This window comes from Hylaeus anthracinus, unplaced genomic scaffold, assembly GCF_026225885.1.
Source record: "Hylaeus anthracinus isolate JK02 unplaced genomic scaffold, UHH_iyHylAnth1.0_haploid 26369, whole genome shotgun sequence".
Taxonomy (NCBI): domain Eukaryota; kingdom Metazoa; phylum Arthropoda; class Insecta; order Hymenoptera; family Colletidae; genus Hylaeus; species Hylaeus anthracinus.
The window spans coordinates 12839-26606 of NW_026534996.1; the positions used below are offsets into that span (position 1 = coordinate 12839).

The following is a 13768-nucleotide window of genomic DNA, read 5'->3' on the forward strand; positions in this document are numbered from 1 at the left end:
CGGCCGCTCCAACGGTCTACGCGCGCTCTGATTGGTCGGGGTTTTCGCTTAATATCTCCTTAACGAAGCCCCATCCGACATTTTTGCAAAGGAAATTGTTGTTCAGAATCGTCTCAGCTACCCCCCATTTCCGGCTCCTCCCCGACTTTTGGGACACTCTGTATAATAAAATATGATAAAGTATTGATGGTACATCATCGCATATAATAATATAGTACGTGATATAAGCGTTTATATAAATATCGTACATTGTTCTACTGTATTACATTACATCGTATCTTCGTATTTTCTCAGACTCGAGAAACTTGTTAACATTTCTACCGTTCCGCGTTACTTGGACGTAACGATCGCATCAAAGTTGGCGAGTCGCGTAACGAGCACGGCGTGGTAAAGTTTCGAGCGAAGCCTGCCGGCGTAGCATTATTACGAAAATGCAATAACAACCTAAACACGTCGTCTACGAGCCCGGGACCGCGATTTATTTATAGGCCAGGATAATACATTCTCCCGTCCCATACGTACGTGTATATATGTGCATATAGGGTTTCAAGTTTATCAGGCGTGCACGGGTACGAAACGCGTTTATAGTTCGTAAACGGATTTAGTTTCTCTCACGCGCTTTCCCGGCGATGATTGTTATTAAAAATATCCGAGGCATCGATTTATCGACGTTTCCGCCGTGAAACGGTATTCCCCGACAGGACCTCGAGATCTTTTTTATTATTAGACGGTTATTATCAACCGAATCGTGTTTACTTCAAGGTCGACACGATAAACGAGGTCGTCAATTACTCGGGTCACGCGTTTTTCGCTTTGGTAAATAAATGTTACGACGAACCACAAAATATCATAATGCTGTATCATCATATATCGGCATAGCTCGTAATCTATCACTAAATGTTACCATATATTAACGTCAGTGATAGGCAAAATCCTAGGTTTCGAACAGCTTTTGAACATTTTCCAGAGATAGAAACGAGACAAACGCATTGGCAAACTTCAGATTTTTCGAAGCCTTGGGTTTTGCCCATCTCTGATTAACGTACACCATCATACATCATCAAATGTCATCACCGCCATATTTTATTTCACGATCAGAGATACGGTGGGTGTAGAAAGTATTCGTACACCGATCAATTTCCAAAAAAAAAACTATGTAAAATTGTAATTTATTCACTTATTTTTTATAAACAACGACATTCTACATATTCTCATTTATGTGAGTTACGAAATTAACAAGAAAGAAACAATTAATCGATAGAAATATTGAAACAATAAGTATTCGCACAACTGTTTAATTTTTAAAACTTCGTTAAAAAAAAAAAAAGAAATTTACATTAATTTACAAGTATATAATACTTCCTTCGTGGGATTTCCGTTTTGATTTTATAATTATTGCAACTCTTCTAAGCATTAAATTATCTAAATTATTAGTTACTCGAAGTGGAATCTTTTTCCATTCCTCTATTGGAGCCATTTTTAAAAGTACTTTACTGGAAATTTGATGTTTTCTAATTCGCACGGAGCAATAAACTAATGTGTTTACATTACAAACTTTACTGTAAATGGTTCGTCATAAGAATCGTCCAAATACTTATTGCTTCTATACTTTTACCCACTTTTCGCATTTTTTTATTAATTTCCTAAATTACATTAACTAGTAAATGTTTTTTGGACTATATCTATCTTAGAGACTTCCGAGAATACGTAAAATATCCTTGATTACAAAAAAAAAAGAAGTTAAGAAACTACAATTTCACAGAAAAGTTTTTTGGGTAATTGATCGGTGTACGAATACAGTCTACACGTACTGTACATTTCAATCGAAAGGAAATCAGTCAATGATTCTCAATGGAATGAACATGAGTGGGCTTACCTTCGACGGTGAGCTTGCTTCCGGAACAGGAGATGTGCAATTCTATTCGACCACGTCTCTCCGTGTGGTCGCAGCCGCATAGATTCGGGACGCTCTCCTCGCATCGTTTGTGTACGTTCATGTCGCATGCTACGTCATTAGATCAGGATCGATTATCATCGTCGTCTCGACGTTCGCCCGGCGTTCAGCGTTTAGCAGCCAGACAGGCAGCCTTATTTAGCTGCCACTTTTCTCTTTCAATGTCATGTATCGAGCAGCGGGGGTGGGTGCAAGACAGGCGCGGTACTTTACGCATTTTCGTTCGTTTATCGAAACCGCAGCTGCCGAGAGACCGTCGCGTTCCATCGTTCGATACCGATTCTTTTGCAAACGAATCATTCCGAAACAACGTTTCCAATTAAACATGAATTCGATGGAATTTATAATGAACTAATTACATTTATATCGATTCAATTATATCTATAATGACTCGCGCGTACTTGTGTATCGATTTAATTAAATTTATATTAAACTCGATTGCTATCAATTAGGTTGTACCAATTAGCATATATCTTTTGGGCGTTTTGAGAATAAAGTCGAGACAAACTCTGGCTGCTGCAGTCGGAAGTGCATACGCGCGAGACTGAAAACGAATAACCGGTCGAAAACCATGCTTCGGCGTGTCAAGGGTTCGTGCTTAAATCACAGAACAATGAAATTTGCCAAAATTAGGGAAACGTCGACCATTCGAGGGAGCTGTTCGCTCGAAAAAACGTCTCATGGTCAGAACTACGATACTTGTGTTATTCCTAAAAATAGAAAAATTTGATCGGTCGACGATGCTTCCTTAATTTTCACACAGGGGCCCTGCAAGCTGCCCAACCAAAGATTATGGTGACAGACTGCGAATATTATGCAATCGTGAAACATGCTAATATGACGAATGTAACATGTAGAATATATTTCACAAATTAAGATAATAGTATTAATATTTCGTAGGTGTGTATAATCTAGATTCGTTTGGTATATGTTTTTCGTAATAAAATACACCATAACTGCATAAACTCCGCAGGTTGTTTGATGATATTTGGAGAGTTGAATCTATAGGTCAAACGATGACTTCTAAAATGGAAAGACCATCTAGTTATGGAGCAAAAGCCAATCCCATTGATAGCCTTTAAGACATTTGTCACAATGAGTTTTTAAGATTAACCCCTTCCCGTACCATTTAACTCGACGAAACTAGGGCCGGAAACTGATGTTTATGTTTGACCCGACTATTTGTTTACGAGTCTGGATCGTGATGTTTATGTTTGGACCACAATCTTCATCGCGAGTTAGACTCGTCAAAGTACGACAAGGGGTTAAGAATTACATATACATATTAGAAACCATTGTCCATTCCCTCCCAAAACTTTAATAAAAATTAACGTAACTCTAGACGCTCTTATTCCAAACCTCAATTGTTCATGAACAAAAGAACAATCTATCGTAACGAAATATTCCGTAGAATGTCATTATTCGACCCCGAAATTGACCCTTCCAAATATCATCGAAATCTTTTAAGAGGAGCTTCCTGGGGGCCTCCAATTGTTAATCACGAAAGATGGACTACATGGCGATGCAATTATAACAAACTACGACCAATGATCGTCGAACGAAATTTGTAATCGATTGAAAATCACCAGGAAATTATAAAATATATAATCTGACCGTGCGTACGGGGAACACAGCTATAAGAAGTGAAGAAAGAGTATTGCGAAAAGGGGGTACCATCGAACAGTGACTCCCAGGCACGCGACTGTATATACATATACACGCGCGCACACACACGCGCGCGCGCGCGCACACACACACACACACACGTACACATACTAACAATCAAATCTAACGTTGCAGATGATACGAATAATTCGTCGCACGCAGGTAACGGTAAACTTGTAAACAGTGTGCAATTAAAAAGTTCGGTTAACGGGCAAAGGGGGTCGTGGCGGTGGTAGAAAAAGTTTAATCGCCAAACGAGTGGAGAGCGGATCTACGTGTACGATAATCATTACCAGCATGCACGGCACAACAATCACTTTTATTACATGTACAAATTCTAAACTGTACATCGCTGGGAACGTGTATTATACACAACGTTAAAGAAACAAGAGAAATACATTGTATATATATATGTGCATCTACACGTATATACGGCGAATGTAATATGACTTCTATATATATATGTATATATATATATATATATATATAGATATCTATAGGTGTGTCTGTGTGTGTGTGTTATATTTAAGAGCGCGAACTGCAGCGAATGCATACACTAGCTAGCGAATGTACGCGTTTCACTAAGGATTTTAACGAAAACTAATTGAAATCTAATCAATACCTGACTCACTAGGAAATGTATACATTGACCAAGTTCACGCTTTCATTGTAACGTGCGAGGGGCTGAGAATCAAAGTCTGGCGTTCATTCGAATAAAAATCGATTGCTAAACGAGCAAATGATTTTGCGAGCGATGTGAAAACAATTTACGGGTGCAATTGTTTACGAACGAGTGCTACCAAAACGGGCGCCGCTTATTCGTCACATTTATTCATCCCTGAGATCTTTGGCGTAACCCGGGAAATCTTCTTGGAATATTCATTCGTTATTCGAAAGAAAATTTGGTCAAATTTTGCTAAATAATCACGATTAGTGTAAAATAAAAAAATAAAAAACGGTATAAAAATCTGAGCTACATCCTTACCTCGCACGTGAACAAGAAGGAATGGGAAATCGTGGCGAGCTCAATTTCTTATTTTTATCGTAGCGATACTAATATGTTATTGCGTTGTGATTTTCGGCCCCCCCCCCCCCCCCTCGTGTATGCGGAAAAGGATATAGGGCTCCTGGTTGTGCAGTAGAATATGACAATAGCAACGGTGAGTAATAAGCGGGGAGCGAATAGGCGAGAAAACGAAGTGACAACAATAGAGGGGGAGTAGTGAGTAACCTTTCTCCTTCGAAACGTGGTTTGCAGCGTTTACCCATTCACCGGCGACCATCGAACCAAACAACGAGCTAGCGTTTTCTCCCACAAAATGGCAAGCCAACGACTAAGTAGCAAGATCTATTCTCAATCGAAGGTAAAATCGCACCGACTTTTATTCGTCGATCGAAATGATATGCATATTGATTTTGTAACGTATACGAACTTATATGAAATTGTACAAAATGTTTACATATATTTTATATGTTTCATATAATTTCATATAAAATGTTAATTACGTTAAAAGAATATGTATATATATATATATATATATATATATATATATATATATATATATATGTATATACATATATATATGTATATACATATTCTTTTATACATATATACATATATACATTTTATACATATATACATATATACATTTTATACATACTCTTTTATACATATATATATATTTTATACAATATATATAATTTTATATCAAATGAAATATTAGGTTGTCCGAAAAGTTTCTTTCGCTTTATTAATAAGTAATACATGCACGATAGTTTGTTTTATGTTACATTACTGAATTGTGCACGATTCATTTTGCTCCATTACTGCTACAACATGAATATCTATGAAATTCGATTGTTTATTTATATAAACACGATCACGTAAAATAATTGAGTGCAACTCGCGAAAGAAACTTTCGTAACAACCTGATAGTTACGTAAGTCCTTGTACACATTTTCCACAACTGCGTGAAATTGCTAACATAGTCGATCAAACGAGAATATAATTTAAAAAAGCTATCGAAAACTAAGAGTACTCGTGAATTTTACCTCGAGAGGTGAAACAATAGACGGCGGAAAAGTGCATAGCAAAGCGAAAGAAGAGAAAAGAGGTATACAGTGGCACCCTCGTAACAACAGGGGAAACTTTTAATATACGTTCTCTCGATCCATAAAAAGAATTCGATGCGATTATATCATCGACCGAATAGTCTTGCCACGCACAGTAAGGGAAAGGGAACGTGTGCAAGAAATGTAGTAAAAAATTGCAGAGGTGTACGTGGGCACTTCAGGGGCTCGCGTCGATGAAACGACGTCGTTGGAATCCCTTTTAGTTCGTCGGAGGATAACGTACCTTGCCGTCGGTGTTGAAGGTGATTTCCGTTATCGCGCGTGTGCGTACGTTGTTTCGCGCGAAGTCCGTAATAACGTGAATTGTTGAGAGGAAAGTAAAGAGATTCGGGAGGGTCGTTTGGAACGTTCCGAAGAAGATGGAACGCTTGAAAAGAATCGAGTGGCTTGGTAGAGTTCCAACGAAATAGTAAACCTGGTGACATGAGATCCTTTGATCGTTCTTGGTGACTGGCCCACTCTTCAGTGAACGAACTGCTCAGATTCTTCTTTTTTTTTTTTAGATGTAGAGGTATGAAGGATGTATCAGGCAAAGTTTGATGGTTTTTAGGCATCCTATGGTTTCTAATTAACTATTACTTCTGTTGATTCTTGTTTTATTGGAAAGTGTGCTAGGTTAATCAATGATTTACCCTCAGGGGCTGTAGCTATATTCGATTATAGCTACAGTATGGATTTAGCAATCCCGAGGTACCCGAGCTACATAGAAAGGCCAGTTGGCACCCAACTGGCTACTACACGCAATGGGTTGATGAGCCTTTTCTAACCAATACTTTCTTTCTCGTATTAAAAAGCTATTTTTAAGTTTAATTGCCGCAGAATTACTAGCAGAGTGTTGTCATTCCATATCGATTTGCGCGACTTGTTGCGTCTAGGTTGGATATTTCAGAAGGTTAACGTCGCTCCGTCGTGCGATCAGTAAGTGACACTGCGCAATTGTGTCGCGCAATCATCGAGTATCGTAAGGTGCGTGTTCACGAGATATTAACTCGCGATTTTATTTTGTCGTGACAGTGAATGCGGCAATTGTAACCATGAGAATTGATAGTCGCGTTGTCACGATGTTTTAATTAGTGTTACGACTCGGATAGTTAGAAAGCCGACGAGGCTTCGTTTCTGCCGACATTTTTATGGGAATGTTACGAGCCGTGCACGATGAAAACTACGTAATATCGTCGAATGAAAATAAGAAATATTTGAAATAATTTATTCGATACAGTTTGAAAATGAAAATAATTTTATTTCGAAAACGATCGCAAGTGTAAAGATATCAATTAAATTCCTCCGCGATATGCGTGCCCAGAAGGTATCTCGTTAGCGAATCACTCGTCCCTACGAAGAACTCATGTCACCAGGTGTATAGTTACCAAGACAAAGTTGCATGCTCTGTCTTGAATTGCTGACAGAGTTGAATCGCAATCGTTTCGTCGGCTGAAAGCGTTTTCTTCGAGATCAGCAGCTGGAAGAGTGCGCAGACAGCAACGCCCGCGCAAGACGAAGGGATGAAGGATGAGACAGGGAGGAAAAGCTCCAATCGTGGGATGTCTTTCTTTCGAGTGCAGCAGGGTGAACGATTACGAACTTAGAAGGTTGTACAATGCCGACGGAGAAGATCAAAGAAGAAGAACAAAACGACCAGGGAAAACGCGAAACGTCTTGCACGATAAGCAGCTCGCCTTTCTCCGGTTGGAAACGCGCGATGTCGCCTAACCACCGATTAAATGCCGCATAACTCGACTTTATTCGAGAATGAAACCTCTCAGCGAGGAACGAGTCATGATTCTCGGCTCGAAACCCCATAAAGTCCTCTTTATAGCCGCCTGGTGGACGCATTCCTACCGATTACGGGACATGGGCGTTACTTCCAATGGTCGATTTAGTCGATGAATGTTGCAACTCGAGGAACAGCGTTGATAGTCGTTCGTAAGGTGTTTAGCGAGGTTAGGGACGTTTTGAATGTGGGACGATGGTCGAAAACGGCTACTTTGGTACTCGTCGAGAAAGGAAGCGTTTTACTTGGCTAAACGTAGATTTTTAAGCAAGCTCGCACTAGGAAGTTGAGTTTAAAGATTTGTTTTGAACACTGGAACACGTTGATCGCATACGGAACACGTAGTTAGACAGAGGAAAGAATTCCAAATCAAAAAGTCCTGAGCGTTTTTTCTACACAAACTCTCCTTTATTTGTTATGAATTTTTTAATGATGACCAATCAACGCATGCCTATCGTGGAAAGACAAGTAGACAGTAGAGCGGAATGAGTCCTCCAATACCCCACCCTTCTCAAGATAGGCGCACGCTGATTGGTGAACATTCAATAATTTGTAACCAATAAAGAGAATTCGGATCGAAAAATGCCACAGGACTTTTCGATTTTTCGATTGGATTGCGTACGTCATACGCAATCATTCTGTGATGGCCTGTATATAATGCTTTATTTTTCTATACTAACTACTTTTGCACTATTTTCTAATTTTCCATTTGAAAACATTTTTCCTTTACGAGTACCAAGTATATTCAAACCGTTGTTTTCTCGTAGGAAACTTAACTGCTCGCGCACGACTAGATCGAATCTAACCACCCGTGCAAATTTCACAGCTCCTTTAAAATGGCGAATCAAACATTTAAAGGCCGGCAAAACTTTACGTTCGTCGCAAAATTCATTCTTTCCGTGCCTAAACAGCAGCTGGAAGTTTCCCCGTTCACGGGCTAAGTTTGCCAAGGGATATGGCTGGACTTACGCATGAACGCGTTTCCCAATCTCTGCTTTACTGCAGCTAATTACGTGGAACTAAGGAGTATCGGAAAATCGTTCGGTGTTCACGAAAGCATCGGGGCATGACGAGCATAAAATTGAAGAACGGTCGGGGCTAGTACTGGGGTTGCGCGTCTCGTGGATCGCGTTCGCGAAATGGTCTCGGGTCTACCTGGATTCGAGACGGACACTGTTCGATCTCTTCAACGTCTGGACGTGAAAAATGTCAACGAGAAAATGTCAAAAAAAAAAAAAAAAAAAAAAAAAAAAACACGTAGAAATCGAGGAATTCGTTAAATAGTTGCGCGCTCTCGAATCCAAACTGACCAGCGCGAGCTACCTACTCCGATGAAGCTACGTGAAGGTAATCGCGTGCGAGATATCTAGCCGTTTTGGTGAAGAGATGTATTGCGAATTGAGTTTTTTTGTTTGTATGTCTTTTTTTTTTAATTTCTTTTTTTTTTTTAATATTTGTTAACTACCTGAACACTTAAGTCCCTGATGCGCGATACCGTGAAGCATCGAGCCGCAGTGGTCGCAGAAGGTCGGCGTCAGGTACGTGAAAACCTCCCATTTGTGTGCGGTGCTCATCTGGGAACAAGAAACAGGGGCCCAGGGAAGCCCGGTCCTTCATTGTGGTGTGATCCTATGACAAAGATCGAGGGAGAGAAAGAGAGACAGACAGAGAGAGAGAGAGAGAGAGAGAGAGAGAGAGAGAAAAATGGCGATACGCCGATCGATATGCAATGAGTACTCTCCTTCGTTTTGCGCGACACGTTTCGGTAGCTCCGACGAAAGCGAGCTAGTTTATTTTTTGTTTTCGATAACTCGACACCGCGATTACGATGCGTATGCGTCCTGTTACGCTTGCGACGTGGATCGAAGACAGACGGTCAAGTCGGTGCACGCAGAGATCGAGAAGAACCGATCCCAAGAATGACGGAACCGCAGCCTCGACTTCCGTTCACCAGCGAGACATGGACTAAGGCGCGTACTATCTCCTTTCCGTCGACTAAACTGTTTAGTGAATTTATTAATTTATTAATTTAAAGGGATTCTAGTCCTAGGAATAGTTTTATGGCGAGGCTGATCAACTTGGGTGTAATGAAAATTGAGCCTGTTATTTTGTTCAGTATATCTTTATGAAAGCGTTGTAGATAGATTTTGCTAGTGTTTCCCTGATGAAGATTTCGTTAAGATAGAATGAAAAACACGATCAAGTTTATTTTTAAGCATCGTTAACAATATGTTGGTTGTTGAATGCAGAAGTAGTCTAACAAGTATACTATTCCCCATGATCTATATCGCGTCGACTGTACTGTCCCGCAACGGAAAGTTGTTACCATGCGCCCAATCTCGATCCGAAACGATCGACGATGGTTAGAAAGCGAAAGGACACCAGTGAAAGGAAATACGTGGGGGGCAGGAACAAGAACGAAATTCTTTGGCAAATTGCTTTTGGACGGCTTCCTCCGGCCGGGAATCGCAATTATTTCCGTTTAAGCAGCTCGCCCAACGAATCGTGTCCGGGGGTAAATGTCAGAGACGTTTCTCAAGAATAAAAAGGTGTTCCAGTTGGTCGGGTTGAACGGAAGGAAATAATCTTCTCCCGCGGAGCAAATCCGTTTGCCCCGCGTCGAAGGACCAAGACAGCGTGGCATCGTTACGCCGGTCGCCTCCGAAGAGCACGGCGTCGTTTTCTCGTACGCCTATGGAGTCGCTCTCGTATCTTGTAATTGAATTCGATACTCGGCCGGTCTCGAGACTCTTTCTTGAGGTTCCTTTTTGTCGACGCACAACGGGAGGAACGAAAAGAAAGCGAGTCGGCGCGATAGAGAGAGGCAGAGGCCGAGGAAAAGGAGACTCTAACGCGCTCCTTGCCTCTCAATTTTCCAGCCTTTTCTCCCAGGTCCGCGGACTCGAGCGTTTAATTAATTTCTACCGCACTCTTTTTACAACCCGATGCGCCCTCGCCATCCCCGCCGCGCGCGACCTCACTGTCCGCTCCGCCTCTCTCTACGCCAACGCTCGCGGCGTCGCCGTAAGGTGTTCCATCTCGGCGTCCTGCGGCCCTAACTTTTCTTCCACGCGACGGAACTATTACCGCGACCGCGTCTCCGTGGTTCTGGCTCGTTCGCGTGGCGCCTGATGAAACAGACGCGGGGGACGAAGACAATCTTTTGACGGACGAGTCTCTCGTCTCTTGCTCCCCCGGGGACTCGTGATTCGCGCTTGACGACTCGCGTTGGAACGCATAGGGAAAATTCCCGGAAAATTGAAACGAAATCGAGGCCTTGATGTTTGTTTATCTTGAGAGTGGTAACGTATTAGGCGTAGAAATTAATTCTGTGCCCTTACATTTAAGCATTCATAAGTTTAGCTTCAGGAGAAATATTTAATCGTCATTTTGTTATTGTACAGGATGTTTCACAAGTGTACTTGATAAAATTACAGTAATCGTAGAAGAATAACGATAAGTACAATTTGATGGCTAATAAAGTTCGTGTAGATGCATTGCAAAGACCATCGGGTCAAGACTTGAGGTTGAAACTATATCTGTTTAAACGAGAATTAAAAATAATTAAATATAGAGGAACAGAATTAATTTCTGCATCGGAAGAATCTTGTCGACCGATTAATAATACTTTCTTTGGAATACAACGATAAACACGCAAAAATCTATATTCGATATAGGTCTCGATTAATGGTTCTTTGTTGAATGAATAAATGTAAACAGAACTGAGTATAATTTTGTTTAAATTATCCGGGGATAACTGTTTGCCAAACAATATAGTCAAAAAAATTATTCAAAAAGTCCATTAAAATAAAAAAGAAGATAAGAATGATCTTGCACTCAAAATGATTATTCTTTTGAAAAGTATCACAAAATATAGAATCATTCTTTTTCGATGATACATCAAGTTTCACTGACACGATAACAAAATTTGTTCCCTTTCGATACAAATGTATAATATCAATACATTCTATCAGTACGACTGCAGTAAATATTAAAAATGAAGAATACATTTACAAGACGGTATATTTGTAGACTTTTGACCGTATTTTTAGACAAAATTCCCTATGCTGTCGTTCGGATCTCGGATGAGCGGATAAAACTGTCTACGAGAGAAAAAAAATTGCTCGTGCGAAATTTTATAGTCGACTAAGCATACGAATATGCCCTTCAACCAATTTCTACTTGCCACGCGTTAATTGGTAGCCCTCAAAATAGAAAAAAAGTTACATTAGAAAATTACATACCTGCCCGTTATCGACCCTATAATAATAATAGGTGATTCAAAAATCTCAATAAGAATGACTTCTTTATTTTACAGAGCTAACAATCGACCTATGATAAATCCAAATCGATTTAAGGATACTTTTCATATGCTTATGTGCCTATACCAGTGTTTCTCAAACGTCAAACCTCCTCAACCCCCTCCCCTCTCTCTATCTATCTATCTTTGAGGAACGAAGTATTTTGGAGGACCGTTTACAGTGGAATTATACACATTAATTAATTTCATGATATATTACACTTTTAAATACGATAGGTTCGATGCTTCCAACTACATTCTTTACTGTAAATATTTACATGAACAAACTCTATACATGTATTATTATCATTATAAATATATACATGTGTAAAGTTTATTCGTGTACATAGTTGTAGTGAAAAATTTATTTGGAACTATTAAACCTATCATTTAATCTAGCCAAATTTCTGTAATAAATATAGAGTATACCAATACTTATGGAACTGACTCTATATATATGTTTATATTTATCAGTTGCGAGTTTACTCTGGCTATACCCGCTATAATACACTAATTAACTACTTATTGTCCTAGCAACTCGTCATGGACATCTCAGAGGACTGGGGGCCACCGTTTGAGAAACATTGGTCTGCACCATTTATAAAGTGTCGCGCGGGACTTAAACGGGTAGATCTTGAAACACTTGTAAAGCGTCGGTTTACTTACTTACGCGAATGAGAACGCGTCGGAATGATCGCACGCGTGCGCTGCAGAACCGGTTGCGGTGACACTTGACCAGAGATGGACAAAATTCTTATCTAGACGAAAGTTTCGAGTAACAACTAAGGTGTAAGCATAATTAGGTGAATATTTAGTGTAAGACTGTGGATTTTATGCATTTATGGTACAAAGTAACATAGTAAATACATGCTAAACGTAACTAAAAGGTATGTGCGCTTATGCAAAATGAAATAACAATATTATTATATAAACTGTAGAATATATATTCAACATACGTTATGTATATTTTTTGTATGTTTTTCGTACAACTGCACGTCATAAATGCATAAAATCTTTAATCCAGTAATAATTCAAAGTTTGAGACTGACAAACAGTTATCGTTATTTTGTACTCGCGAGTTTTTTTTTTTTTATTCTTACTTTTTCACGACTACAAATTTACTTCTACGGTCGAACGAACATCGCGATTAAACTGATCGATGATACAATGGTTTCATTCTCTACGTAGAATTCGGTGACAATTTTGCCCATCTCCGTACTCGACATAAAGTAAACAAAAATTGTAAGTGCCGTGCAGGACATATTCGACGATAAACACGTAGAAGCGGTGGGAACACAGATTATTAACACGGACAAATCGTACAAAGAAAGCAGAAGAGCTATTTACAATTCGGAAGGGTCGACAGACGAACGCTTCCTGCTTTTGAAGCCTTTCCTTGCTATCCTCTAATCTAGTCGGTATCTTCGTGCTTTTATCAGCTAAATCCTGTGTCTATCAAAAATATATTCCTTCGAAGTTCGTTACGTACAGAGCCTTTAACGCTTTGCGCAGTAAATTTCACACGATAAACATGATCAAATGGTATATAGGATGTAAAAATATCAAGGCCAGGCGAAAATTAACGACCGTACTATTTCGGTAAGAAATTCAGAACTTACAGGAGCATACTATATAAAACTGGCTGAAACATGACGTAAGTGTACACGATGTAACAAAATTAATGATCACGACTCTCAGGGATAGATGTACACATTCGAATCGGTAGATATTAATTTCTTGACACCGTTTGCGTCGTGTACTGCTCAAAGGGTTAACAGGCGCCCCATGTGTTCGACTGAATATTTTTTTTAAACGCTCTGCTACGTTCATTCTTGTCGTGAAATTTTGGTGACCGTTGAGACGGCATCGTGAAAAATAAACGGAAAGAGAATCAAGCTTCGTCATCCAGAGGCCAAGCTAGTAGGTACTCGTGTATGTATGTACA

At 39.7% G+C, this 13768-nt stretch overlaps 1 protein-coding gene across 3 annotated transcripts in view; it reads right to left on the reverse strand.

Annotated features, from left to right (window-relative positions):
- LOC128893197 (protein kinase C, brain isozyme-like) overlaps positions 1-13768 on the reverse strand; it is a 33181-nt gene that overhangs the window by 9497 nt on the left and 9916 nt on the right. For 2 of the 3 annotated variants that reach the window (XM_054154018.1, XM_054154019.1), the window contains 2 exons: positions 8989-9097; positions 1877-2005 (listed from right to left, as the gene is read on the reverse strand). In XM_054154018.1, coding sequence (XP_054009993.1) covers positions 1877-2005; positions 8989-9097 — 238 coding nt within the window. The remainder of the gene's footprint in view (positions 1-1876; positions 2006-8988; positions 9098-13768) is intronic. The other variant, XM_054154020.1, reaches the window with a different exon arrangement.